The 14534-nt window shown below is 35.6% G+C and overlaps 1 protein-coding gene across 5 annotated transcripts in view; it reads left to right on the forward strand.

Moving 5' to 3' along the window:
• LOC576835 (insulin-like growth factor 2 mRNA-binding protein 1) overlaps window positions 1–14534 on the forward strand; it is a 40731-nt gene that overhangs the window by 17722 nt on the left and 8475 nt on the right. For 2 of the 5 annotated variants that reach the window (XM_030990475.1, XM_030990478.1), the window contains 9 exons: window positions 2907–3010; window positions 3851–3969; window positions 6079–6203; window positions 6777–6863; window positions 10933–10981; window positions 12065–12159; window positions 12760–12876; window positions 13443–13716; window positions 14184–14261. In XM_030990475.1, coding sequence (XP_030846335.1) covers window positions 2907–3010; window positions 3851–3969; window positions 6079–6203; window positions 6777–6863; window positions 10933–10981; window positions 12065–12159; window positions 12760–12876; window positions 13443–13716; window positions 14184–14261 — 1048 coding nt within the window. The remainder of the gene's footprint in view (window positions 1–2906; window positions 3011–3850; window positions 3970–6078; window positions 6204–6776; window positions 6864–10932; window positions 10982–12064; window positions 12160–12759; window positions 12877–13442; window positions 13717–14183; window positions 14262–14534) is intronic. The other 3 variants (XM_030990477.1, XM_030990479.1, XM_030990476.1) reach the window with 2 other exon arrangements.

A 14534-nucleotide genomic window follows, 5' to 3' on the forward strand; every position in this document is an offset into this window, starting at 1 on the left:
AAGTTGGTGCTGTCGTAAATGAAAAATTCAGATTTAATAGCTAATTGATATTTTCGTCGTTCAATTTGATACTAAAGAAGGCCTTATTCATAATACAACTTTTGATTCAGTCTTTATTTGTTTTTTGTAATTTAAAAAAATTACGGGAGAAGAGAGCTACAGAAATGTAGTAGATCTAGACTAAACTTGATACTTGACACAACCTTTGAAAATTGATCTGTTTGATTTTTTCTTGCTTGGTTGGAGTCAGAAATGCAGACTAAGATTTCATAACATACTTTAGGCACTGACTGTCAGCAATGATAACAGCTATATATTTAAATCACCATCATTTTCAAAAGTATTTTTATCTCAATTTCTTGAAAATCGTAGTGATTATCAAAGCTAGATATTGACGAGATTTCAGGTCCAAAGGCGGTAGAAGTCGGTGATGGTACATTATGTTTGAAAAAAAATCCTGAGTAAAATTTCAGATTTGTTGAGTAGGATCTTGTGTTTTCTAACTTAGTATTTTTTAATGTCTTTTTAGTCACTTCAAAATTTTTACTGTCCTGGTTCCTCAAATTGCTAATACCGGTAGTCTAGTGTATGTAAGGCCTACTGCTTCTACACCTACCCCTTTCCCTCAAAATGTCGAAGCTGGCACACTAGGGGCCTAGCTAACTCACTTCCCTAGGTACCCCGATCAGCACACTTGCACCTAAGTTTGCAAATGATGATTTGACTCGCACCAAATTTAATGTGTTAAAGACAGTTAAAATTCATTTAAAGTCTTACCTGGATTTTATGTCATGACGGAAAAAGGTAATTAAGTGAAGGAAATTTCATTGCTCTAGAAATGCATCTATCCGATTCCATGGCCAGTAGAAATCGATTTTATCACAGACGTTCAGAGACACACTCAAGTAATAAATGCTCAACACAATTGGATTAAAAATGAGTTTTAGAACAACAAATAGATAGAAGAGACAGATAATGAGGCAAATTTTTTTATGACTTGTGTGTCAACTTGTCAAGAATTGTGACAGAAATTCGACTATCTTTGATAAGTAATACTAGGCTTTGAAAATGAGCCAGTCGAAAGAGATATTTAGGATGGTCAAGGTATTTCATGCATTTAGTTGCTTTGTACTATTTTCTAAATCAAAATAGTTGCGGCAATGTAGAAATCTAGTATGTAAGAAACAACTGCATGTTTATGTTCAGGTATACTGACCCCTCGTGTAGCTTTGTACTCTATGAGAAAAAATGTTTTTCTCTTGTGATAATGAAAACTAATATCTTGAAGCTGAAGTTTGCACATTATAAACTTGACTTGAGTAAACGATTAATCTTTTCAAACTAATAAGGCCCTTGTCATAGTGTCTTTCCTTACTGATATAAACTGGGGCCAGACTGCCAAAATCTATCAGGCTCTCATGTCCCAATAAATTTAATGTGGGACAATAGTATAGATTTCTTTTGCAATTACTTTACAAAACTTGGCTTGTGGAATCAGAAAGATGACTAGAATTTCATAATTTTACACTACATGAGTACATGTAGATGAAATTTCATGCCGCAATTCATTCTCAAATAAATGATTGTTTTTGACATGTATGATAAGTTCGGTCATGTACTCATGTTCTCACAAATATGCTTTTTACTCATAAAACTGCCACAAATTGGTCATAATCCTGCTCAATGCACATGTATATCCTATTGTTGTAACAGTTGGTAAAACTTTGGAGTCAATTTGCCAATGATGCTTGTTCATGTTGAGTCCTTGAATGTAGAATTTATGCATTAATTTGTGTTATTGTTTGTATTGGATTGTGGGTGTTTTAATTTTGTTGGTAATCACACAAGGTCTAGATTTCTTTCCTGTCAAGGAAGTCTGCATTACCGAGAAAAAATCTTAGGTCCTGTGTATTTCACAATACTAATGAGGTTTGGGCTCTGTTTAATGAAATGTTGCACATCCTTTGGCTCCTGCCCAGGTGAATGTAATTTTACCAACATGGACCCTACATGTACAATGTATAAGAGATACTAAAAATAACTGCAGTCAGGAATGAAGTTTTTGTTTCCAGATTTTGCATATAATACCTAAAACAATACCATTTTAAGACCCTTGAGAGTGACATGCTTGAGTGCGTAAAATGTATGTTTATTTAGAAACTGATGTCGAGTGGGGCTGCTGTCACCATTGATTTCCCTTGTTTGACAAGTCATGATGTCAATAATTATTTTTTTAAAGGTAAAGACCAGTATTGGAAACGCCCCAATTTCAAAAAATGAAATGGAAGCTCTCATTACCAATCATGTGATTGTTTTGACTAATACATGATAAAAAATTTGCCGGGAAACCGCCTACTAATTCATATATTTGGTAAATTTGTTTCTCTCATGGTCTGTGAGAGATATAGGGTAGTCCCATATACATCTTTCTGTGTATAGTGCTTGTAACTTTACGAAGAATGGGCCAAATTTCTTATCATTTTGATGATTCCAGAACCTTGCAGATGCTAGATGCTAGATGATCAACCTTTTCTGATCGATTCCACAACGTTTCTTTCACAATGCAATCGCATGACCATAACTGGTCTTTACCTTTAACCTCGATACTGTCATTGTAACTTCAGATTGTCTACTTTAAGAAAATAATAGAAATTAGAGCTCTTATTATTTAAAATAACTTCCCGGTTATTTAAAACAGTTCTTCCATAAGTACCAGTACTTGTTACTTACTCCTCACTATGTTATAGAGCCATTTATAAAGATAAATTGTCTCATGATTTGTTGTTAATAAAATATACAAAGAAAAAAGAAGAAAAAAATGTTTCGTGTATAATAATCATCGTCTGTCTTCATGGCTCATGTGACTCATTTTTTGTCGTTTTTTTTCTCTCTTTTTCTTTGAAAAGTAACAGGTTGAAGATCATCATCATGAATGTACCAACAAAAGTTGAACACAAAGAGATTGAAAAGCTTGCTACAACCTTTGGAACTGTCACACTTTTTGAAGCCTGTAAGTCAATTCATCATATTTAACTTTCTGTAAGATTAATTGGCGTGATACAGATAGTGTCCCGGAAACTATTTTAGTTTTTAGTTACTGAGATCTATTTTTTTTGTCCTGACATAGTAATAAATCTGATTAATGTTTATTTGTTTTTAAAGGTCTGGGCGATGCTCATACACCGGGCCAGTGGTGGTGCCGATTATTCGTGGAAATCTGATCTTTTCTCTCCAAAATCTTATTTTTTAGGGTACTCAGTCTGTTTTTTTTGTGTCAAGAGGTTGGCATCTCTGCATAGGCCTAGTAAACACTAACAAAAAACCTTCTAGATTGTCTGCTGTTTTCAAATTTTTGAAATTAGATAAAAGAAAGTATACTATTTCAGGAAATGCTATTAGCTCAAATTAGATCAACCTGACCAAATACACCTTTATTGAGCTGTAATTGCTTTATTGGAATAATGAACATTTAAGTAAACAAACAATTGCTTAATATAAAAGATTAGAAATTTGATGGGTGAAAACATTGTATGAAGGAGCTCTCATTCAAATGTGACTGTCATAGTGCTTAGTCAGTCCATGTGGTATTTTGGTCCAAGCTTTATCAAGATAATCTGAAAAAAAGGAAACAAATTGATTAAAAAAATGCTGGTATGTGAATACATGAAAACGATCATGTACATGTATGTTTTATGCATGAACACAACACGGGCCTACATCATTAATGTGCCTGCATTGAAATCATGTACTCCGAATGAATTGAATTTTTTCAATATGCATGTAGTTTTTCTTTCAATTTTTTTTCCCAAAAAGTTATAGACTGAAATGTTTTCTTTTCTTTTCTTTGTAGCCCCGTCCAAGAATGATAGTGGTACATATGCTGTGGTAGTGACCTATGAACTACCAGAGCAAGCAGAACAAGCCATCAGACAACTCAATAATTTTGAATACCAGGAGTCCAAACTCAGGGTTAGTCTTTAATATTTCCTTTTTTTTCAAATAAGGTACATTATTAATAAATGTCATGCTAGGAAAGCAGCACATACATTAAAGGGAAATCCTACCTCTAGAGAAGGAAAGTCAGAAAAGTAGACTCTTGAAAGTTTGAATTGGGCAAAAAGAATTTCTGTTTCAGTTTAATAAAATTTGGAGTGGACTTATTAGGTTATTATTATTATTATTATTATTATTATTATAAAAAGTGTTAAAGGTCTGAAATTTCAGCGTTTTAATCACTATGGTTATGAGCTCTTCAAGTTTGCTGAATTGGTGATGTCTATGTGATGCAGTGGCAGACAACAATCCACTGACCAAACTGCCAATTTGAGATTCGCATCGACTTTGTGATCTCATATTTCAAACATTCAAAACTTTTCTTATTATTGGTCAGATTATTTCAAACTTTCTGCCTTCATACAAATGAAATTATTACAAGTGTTGGAGTGCCCTTTAATGTGAATCACTAACAGTTTTGAAGTATGTTCTTGAATTGTCAAAAGTCAGCATCAAATTACAGTTGTTATAATGATTTACTGAAAATGAAATCTGCCTCAACAAAATAGAACGGGTGATTAGCTGAATAATGTGCAGGTCTGTTGGAGACAGTCATATTAATTTTTTGTTTTCTAGTGGTGTTGGTGGTTGAAAAAAACCACAAGAATCCATTGTATGGAAATCCCTGTATTTTAATTTATTTTTTTTCATTAGTGAATTTCTGTGAATTGTTTGCCGACTGTTTTCAAGCTTGTTAATCAGTTCTCATAAAATGTAGTCATATAAGTTGTTTTGTTGAATAAACATGTAAAGCAGCGAGGCCTATCTTTGAATACTTGAAATGAAGTTAAACCTGTATGTAGTATGCAAATACAGTAGAATGATAGAGTAATGGGGGTGTATTGTATTTAGGTTTAAAGGTAAAGACCAGTCATGGTCATGCGATTGCATTGTGAAAGAAACGTTGTGGAATCGATCAGAAAAGGTTGATCATCTAGTATCTAGCATCTGCAAGGTTCTGGAATCATCAAAATGATAAGAAATTTGGCCCATTCTTCGTAAAGTTACAAGCACTATACACAGAAAGATGTATATGGGACTACCCTATATCTCTCACAGACCATGAGAGAAACAAATTTACCAAATATATGAATTAGTAGGCGGTTTCCCGGCAAATTTTTTATCATCATGTATTAGTCAAAATATATTCTTTCACATGATTGGTAATGAGAGCTTCCATTTCATTTTTTGAAATTGGGGCATTTCCAAAACTGGTCTTTACCTTTAAGCCAAAGAGGAAATCCTTGTTGGCTCAGCCATTACGCATACCGATACAGAATGGTGGTGTGACTAAGTGGTAGACAATGTGAGCTTTGCCTGTATACATACAAATATGGGAGGGTTGTCTAGTATACTCACATACAATATTTATGTTTACTCTATTTCACACTGAGAAAATAGTTTTTCCAAATGGTGCAAGTTCCACCAATCCACTATCATTGGTGTAGCATAAATCAGGAAGATTGGATGTGCAACATAAATGAAATGAAAAAGTAGAAATCTGTGCCTGTAATGTAAGGTGTCCACCTGAAAGCTCCTTTAAATGTATTACAATCATCCTCAAACAACGTTTTACAATACTTGTTGACGTTGATATTGATGTAAGCTTCAGAAATGATAAATGAAAGTTTAAATGGCAATTTACCAAGCAAAAGGACCCTTCCCTTGCCATTTTGGAAACCGTTGAAGGTGATCCAAAATGCTATTTCTGGGGATGACATTATTACAGCCGATGCTAATCAAATACCCAACAATTGAATTTCATGCAGTCTTTAATAATGGTAGTGATTATTTTACCTGACTGCTAAGAAAGCATAAATGCTTGTTAGTAAGCAACCAGAGGACCGTTGGCTTTAGGTCCTCTCCGAGGGACCTGGTAATGTGGATTAATGCCTTACCAAAGGGCACTAGCACGTCAACTTGGTTTCGAACCCGGGTCGCCGGATTACGAGACCATTGCTCTATCAACTGAGCTATCGCGCCTACGAAGAATATTTTTGACCCTGTTTTTTATTGTTTTAATAGGTCAAATTCAAGAATGGTGGACGTGGTGGACCAGGAGGTCGCTTTAATAACAGGAACCAAGGAGGCCCTGGAGGCATGTACCACCAGCAACAGAATGTACCAGATACATCCAATTTCCCTGTCAGGTACATATATTAATACAACATCCCATCTCAACACCTTGCTGTCTCATGTCACTCTTCTTCTTTACGTGCCATGTCCCGAGAAGTTGGCGACCATGAAATGCCCCAACTCTCATGTCATTACCAACATATTTAAATTTGTGGATGTTTTTTTTTCTGGGGACCTAGTGACGAGGTTTTCCATTAAGCTGTTATGATTGAATGAACTACAATACTTGGAATCCAGTCTGCATACATGTACATTACTTGTTGCTATGCCGGGCAAGCTTTCAGGTTGTCAAGAACAACCTTTTTTTTTCAAACAGCATGCTTCAAATTTGAATATGTTAGTAGACTGGTATATTTTACAAATGATTGTTTTTAAGTTATTAATACGAGAAAGATACATTTGGCATGCAACTTCAAAATGTGAAAAGCAATTTAATCAAGAATCTTACTACATGCACAATGTACAGTACCGGTAAATAGGATTTAGCAGGTGAATTCATTGTGTTTTTGTATTCTGATAAGGAGAATAAACAAGAGCCGGAATTGTTTTGGATTTATTATCAATATTCTATCTTATTTCATTTTCAGAATTCTTGTCCGAAGTGAATTTGTAGGAGCAATCATTGGAAAGGGTGGCAACAACATCCGAGCAATCACCAAGGAAACAGGATGCAAGTAAGTCAATCTTTGATCTCATTTTCTTCTAGCTTGAAAAATAAAGTCAAAGATGAGAAATACACTGCGTATATAGCTTTTGTATCATGGTTTGGGTTAGAAAAACAAACAAAACTGACTGACAGGTTTAGTTTGTGGTACGAGTCTTGACCTTCGTGGCAGTGCTTTCTTATCAGCGTCATATTGTAATAATTGTTTCCTTTCTTTCACATTAAGTGACGTTTCAAATGGCTCACATCACCTGAATACCAAAATCATTGATATAGTACAATTTCACAATGGATCCCCACTTAAAACGCATTGTAACTGCATTTTTCACCCTGCCCAAAGATTCAAGCCAGTTTTTGTCTCGTCTGCGTAGCAAAAAAGCGAGACGTAGGCGCCGCTTTTCCGGTGGCGGCGGCGGCGGCGGCGTGAACATCAAAAACTTAACCTAAGGTTAAGTTACTCATTCTTATTATGCAAGTGTGGAAGAACATCAGTTAAGACATGTTCCCTGAAAAGCATGGCTCTTCAAATGCCTTCATATTCTAAATATGCATGTAACATCGTAAAAATCGGGGGGGGGGGGGGGGCGGCTTTTTACGCCACGTGTTCGTGTAGTCCCATATACATCTTTCTGTGCAAGTGTATGTAACTTTACCAAGACTTGGCCAAATTTCTTATCATTTTGATGATTCCAGAACCTTGCAATACACACAAATTCTTATATGCTAGATGATCAACCTTTTCTGGTCGGTTCCACACCGTTCCTTTCACAATGCAATCGCATGACCAGAACTCAACTTCATCTTTAAAGGTCATTTCAGGTCAACAGACTTAGACTATGTTGTGGCATCATTATCGAAAACTTAACCTAAGGTTAAGTTTTTGAATTTTTGATATAATTTTGAAAGTATAAGTTCTTAGTCAATGAAACTTTGACTATAGGGTTATCAAGTATCACAAGTCCAGGTCACAAGGTCAAAGGTCATTTTAGGTCAGTAGACTTGGATTATGTTTTCACAACTTAATATGAGAATAAATGAATCAATTTTTCTTTTTTGTTTATGATTCTTAATCAATATTCACTTCAAAATGCTGATTATATTCAGAGGATTTCATTTTTGGGGGCCTGCTAATGGGCCACCCTGCCTATAAATAATGTTCCAACTTCCAACCTCAATTTTTCATCATATCGAATTGTGTAATGCAGGCGAGACCGCCGAGAGCATTTCCCTTGTTTATATTCCCAGTGCAGAAAAGTGACATTTTTTTCAAAAATGTATGTACAAAAGGGCTCCAAAAAAAAGGGGGGGAGGAAATCATCAACTACCAAATTTGCTAACAGCCTATGTGATACATCTCACTGTTTCATGAAATTATGTGAAACTTAAAAATTCCATAATTTCTTACATTTCATGTGGTTTTCATGAAAATTTCATTTTTGTTTAGTTAATTTTTCCCTATTTATTCAATTCAATTTGCAAATGGGCCGGACTTGCCTTTTAAAAAGTAACTTCAGCATTATTGGCTGATTTTAGCAAACACTAAAAAAAAATAATCAGAGAAAGGCTTGTCGCTACATGTAACTTGGCAATGGAGCCGGAGTTTTAGTTTCAGGCTTTGAACTTGATGATAGGTGAACCAGCTGTTAAACTGTCCTTCTGAAATGAAAGGAGATGATTTATTGGAATGTACAGTGAATACATGCATGCATGCATGGTGTAATCATTAACCCAGAGTTCAACCTTGCTTTGTGATAGGTGTACATACATCGTCTGCTTTGAATTAGAATTTCAGTCCTCCACTTTCCTCGTTCATCCCAATCAATAATATTTATTTAGTAATCTCATCCGTATCTTACTTTCTTTCGTTAACTTATAAAGGAGAACATTTTGCATTTGTTTGTATAATCATTGATATATATACTCTTTAAATCTGTTCTATTGATTATGAGTTATTCTTGCATTGGAGCATGCGTATTACCATTTTCAATTATTTTGAATACGGTAGTCAAAGACAATATTTTATATCAAAACTAACCATTAATTTGACATTGTACCAGTTATATATAAGATGATTTTTGATATCTTATTTCAACATTTGCACACTCATTTAATTTGTATTCAGGTACATCTCTTATTCTTAGCCACCAGCTTACGTTTATAGAGCACTGGTTCAAATCTGTTAATGAATTGCACAAAATCTGTAGTGAATGCTAAAATGTAGGGCTTTATTTTTTTCCAGAAAAGTAATGTGTATAATGATGAAAGCCCGCAGATTGAGGAAGAGCTCATGTTATATTCAGAATTATCAGCATATTTAATTGCCTATTTGTTCTTAAATGTCTTTGAAAAAAGCAGATTATATATTCAGCTGTCTTTCACTTTCAAATTTGTGATGTTGAAGACATGAATTCTGATACTTATTACGCAGCTTCTATAAACTACATTAGTGATATTTGTAAGGATTAGAAGGGCTTACCATGCAAGATGTTCTGACTTGTTTCTATGGCGATAGAATAAAGATAAAGAGGATATCTTTGGAGAGAATTGTGCTGACGTACTCATTGGCAGGTTAATCTCTGGTAATTGTCATGTGTACGTCATTCACATCATCTGATGCAAGACCGTTCGTTGAGATAAACTACTTATGATGGGATGGGAAGAGAGAGGGGCATTTAAAACTGTTGATGAGAAAAAAAGCACATATATTAACAGCTTTCTCCACCTACAATAAGATCAAGCCTTTAATATTCAACTCTGCATTAAAATAAGTTGAGTTGAAACGCAACCCTCAAGATTGAATGAAGTACATTATCCTGATTGGGTTGAACATACAGCTGATTTTGATTTTGAGTTAAGGATGAAAGCCACTTTCCATGCAAGAGAGGACCCGGGTCTTCGACATAAATCAAACAAACCTTGTCAATAATTAATAAAGGAATTGATTGCTTGTAAATCTTGTAAAAACAGGCTGTTCACACACACACAACACATCATGTACCTCTTCCATTTATAAGCGCATTTTGTGTGTTCATGGCTGTGTGTATGTCATGGTGTTGTTCATTGTCATGGTGTTGATTAACATGCTGTATGGATATACTATCGACAAGTACTAGTAGTATGTTGTTGATTGCTGTCTTGGTTTCTGTACATTTAGTATATATATATATATATGTTTGGACATGTTATGAAAGGCTGCTGTTTATGGAGTGGTATAGAGAATGAAACTAGGCAAGATCTAGCGTGAACGGGTGCAACCAGCCGATCGCTTGACTGAACAGCAGTTGAGTTAATGAACAAACGACACACACTGAGGCTTTCAGACTAGAGTCGCCTGTTCTGCTTATCAATAGTGTGCATGGTGCTTACAGCCTCAGAAATCAAACTCCTGGTCTATATCCTCAGACAAATGTCTTATACGTTGTCTGGCACCAGACTTGGGACACTGCTTTTACTGCGAACAAACTGATGTTCATTCTGTAATTCTCTGAAGCCCCCAAAGTGCTATTTAGCCTTTCAGGCATGTATTATGTCATTTCATTCAGTCTTTTCTTGTAGATTGTATGAACATCACTGATTGTGGCTCAATGGTTCAGACAAAATAAAAAATCATTCATATTATTATCATGCCTCCACCCACACAAGTGATCATTCTAATTCAATCTTTGCTTTTTCAGAGCAATTCCCTGACTCCGAGTTATCTTCTTCATGTCCTTCATATATATATATATATATATACAGTCAAACCTGCTTTAGTGACCACCTGTCTACAAAGGTCACATTTTTGTTTCTCTTGAAAATGGTTTCTCATATAAACATGTACTATATTCACCTGTCTACAAAGACCACCTGCCTATAAAGACCACTTTTTGTTTCCCTTGGGTGGTCTTTATAGTTGTTATTTGTTATAATGACAATTGGTCAAGGACTGACTTTAAATCACTAACGTCTTTCTATTTAAAAAATTATATATATGTATATTATATGAGTGTGATTGAAGACAATTACAATACATTCATGCCATTGTTGTATTTGCCTGAAGATTTATGTCTTGGTCTTTTTTTTTCTTTCTCACCCTACAGGGTTGACATCCACCGAAAGGACAACATTGGATCATCAGAGAAGGTACAGGTCAATAAGTGAAACCTTTCTTTTCTTTTTTGTAGAAATCAAATCGATAAGCGAAAATTCTTAATTTTTTTCTGAGGTACACACCAATACTTATATGCTAGATGATCAACCTTTTCTGATCGATTCCACAATGTTTCTTTCACAATGCAATCGCATGACCAGAACTCAACTTTATCTTTAAGATGAAGATATTTAAAAGAAAATCTTGTCAAAGAGTGGAACTAGGCTCTACGAGCACTTGTGCTAACTTGTAGTTCCCATAAACAACTTCACCTCAATACTAGTATATTCACATACTTATGTGTCTATCTTGTACATTATTATTCTTAACATTGTATTCTTGTTCATATACTGTCATTAGTGTGATGCATTGTTAGTAACATTTTCAATTCATTTCAATGTATATCATCATTTGGATCAATAAAATTCACATTATAATTTTGTTTTGATAGAAACAAAAAAAATTCTCAATTCATGACCTTGTTTAAGAATGTGTACTACCTTTCAATGTTGCCTTTAGTCTCATTTGCTTTCTTATCTAGCATTCCATCTTATTAATGACTTAACATTACACATACATGTAGCTAAAGGCAGGAAGGAAAGTCTAGACACTGACTCAGATGAGCTAGACAGCTAGCTTGTGCTATCACTGTCTTGTGTGAAGTAAAAGCCAATAAAGGTGCAATTTGCCTCCCGCTGTTACCAAAAAATCAATAAAATAATAATAATCGTGTGATAATTTGAATTTGCAGATACAGCAATTGATTAAGTACATCTCTGTTACCAAAAAATCAATTAAATAATAATAATCATGTGATAATATGAATTTGTAGATACGGTTACTAACTGATTGAGTACATAATTGCACTGTATATGATAACTGGCAAGATACCATGTGCAGCTGGTGTTTTTTTTTCTTTCTTCTTTCTTTTCTTTTCTTTAGTATCTTGCAAAATGGCATTGAATTCTATGACAAATGTGTATGTGCTACAGGCATTGACATTGAATGTTGTATGTGCTGCAGGCATAGACAGTCAATGTTATGTTTGAGTGGTGGTATGACTGAATTCTTTATTCTTACAGGCTGTAACAATCTGTGGAGAGCCCCAGCAGGTGACAGAGACCATCAAGAAGATCGTTGAAGTCATGATCAAGGAAAGCAGCGAGGAATCTCACACGTAAGCATATCCCAGCAATCCTACTTTAATAAATGTGTACCTAAACCAATCCTGACTTATCACAAGTTAAGTGAAGTCTCCCATATTATTGAAGTATACCATATCAAACCCAACTTACCGTAAAGGGCTATGCAACCCTTGAAATAACTAACAAGTACTTTCGTATGAAAGCAGAAAAAATAAGATAGGAGATTGGCGACAGTTTGAAATAAATTGACGAATATCTAAAAAAGTTATGAATGTTTGAAATACGTCTATAAGTCTATTCGAATCTCAACTTTCAGTTTGGTCAGTTGATTTTGATTTAGTCGCAGATAGCTCTTCCCTTTGTCTTTTACTAAAATATAATTAATTTCTGTTTCCCTCCTAAGTGCCTTCTCCCTTTGGGCACTACTCAAAATATGTATATTTTTTTTGTTTAAATCACATGAAGACTTGAACTCCTCTTATCCTGGTCTTGTTTTAAGTACAAGGACTTATTCATTTGTAAGGATATATTTCATATATTTATTTTGATACCATGAATACTTTTAAGTTTTCTGTTTGATACAACATTGGACCGGAGTTCTAAATGTTTTCCCCCTCTTTTTTCACATGCAGTGATATGCCTCTGAAAGTGCTGGCCCACAATGCCCTTGTCGGTCGTCTAATTGGAAAGAGCGGATCATCAATTAACAGCATTATGGAAGATTCCAAGGCCAAGGTCACCGTTTCTCTGTAAGTTCCCTTTCTCCTATAATGTCTGTGTGGTTGCTCCTACCATTTCTCTAGGAGCTTTTTTTCTGGTGAAAATACTTGATAGTGTGATGCTAATAAAGGGGAGGGGAAGATTATAAGATGGCTACTTGAGAGCAGTACAACAGTATATTGTAGCATAGAGAAGATGCATCTAGTCAGGATAAAATATTCAACACAGATGGGGATAGTGAAGAAATGACATCACATCTTGAATGAGCCAAGTCAAAAGAAAGTCAGATTTAATATAGGAGTGGCAAGCAACAAACAATTCTGTCTTCTCTGGGTCATTCTCTGAATGATGTTCTGTACAACTATTTCATCCATATTTTGTGTCCTCCCCCCCCCCCCTTTCAATTGTTCATGTTCTCTCCCAGTGCTTCAAGTATTTTGCAACATGGAAATGGTGCTCTATAAATGTTTTCTTCATCAACACTGTCTGAATGTCCTCTACAATGTACATGGAACTGCCCATCTCATACTTGGGGTCTTTGGAGTTAATGGTAGAAAATATAATTAAAGAAAGACGTGCTATTTTTTTGGTTCAGGATCCAAGACCTGACGGTGTTCAACCCCGAGCGTACCGTGACCATCTACGGCACCCCCGAGCAGTGCATCGCCGCCGAGGCGTTGATCAGCAAGAAGCTGCGTAAAGCCTACGAGAGCTACATCCAGAACCTCCAGCCCCAGCAGCACGACCTGTTCCCTGGCCTGAATCACATGTCTCTCATGTCAGGTGGTATGCATCATCCTGGACAGCAAGGCCCACCAGGACCACACTATGGAGGACACGGTGGACCTGGAGGACCATTCGATGGTGGTGTAAGTATCTCCAAAGTCCTTGTCCATGTCAAATCACCCCCAAAATCTGAAACCATTTTTTTATTTTGATGAAATTTACTGTACGTGTTGAGTGTGATCTCACAGCACCGAATCTCAAATTTTAGGTCAATCAGGTCCCCAAAAGGAGGAAAGTGAGGCAGTTTGAAAACATGAAATATTTGAGATCATTGAAAGTACAACGAACCATGTTTTTCATTTAGTCCTAGACTTTGTGTGAGATCATATTAGACAGGAGAAAGTGCATTGAAACTAGGAACAGTCATTTTCATATCATTAGTTATGAAGTACATTATATTTGAAATGAAGAAGGAAAATTAGGTGATGAGTGATGGACAGGTTGTTTTAAATGCAATTATGACATACTGTGATGTACATGATGTTTGAAATGAATAAAAACTAGGCATTTTTAGATTATATTTAATTCAATGTCTATTTTCTTCACACAGCCCCACTATCCTAACCAGCCCCCAATGAATATGCCACATGGTGGACCCCAGCAAGGCGGCGGCGGCGGCGGCGGCATGGTGAGTATCAGGACCCCTAGATAGATATAGTCCTTAAAGAATTAATAGTGGTACAGTGAAACCTGTCTATAAACCACCAAAGGCAGACAAGAAAAGTGGTCTTCATAGGCAGCTGGTATTTATGTACAGGTTCCTTCATTACCTGTTTCAATGAGAAACCATTTCAAAATGTGGTCTTTGTAGACAGGTGGTCACCAAAGCAGATTTGACTGTATATGCATTTGAAGGGAAAGAGTCAAGTGGCCAGAAAGCGAACTATCAATATGATGTGGC

The sequence above is a fragment of the Strongylocentrotus purpuratus genome, unplaced genomic scaffold, assembly GCF_000002235.5.
Source record: "Strongylocentrotus purpuratus isolate Spur 01 unplaced genomic scaffold, Spur_5.0 spur5_scaffold_19, whole genome shotgun sequence".
Lineage (NCBI taxonomy): Eukaryota > Metazoa > Echinodermata > Echinoidea > Camarodonta > Strongylocentrotidae > Strongylocentrotus > Strongylocentrotus purpuratus.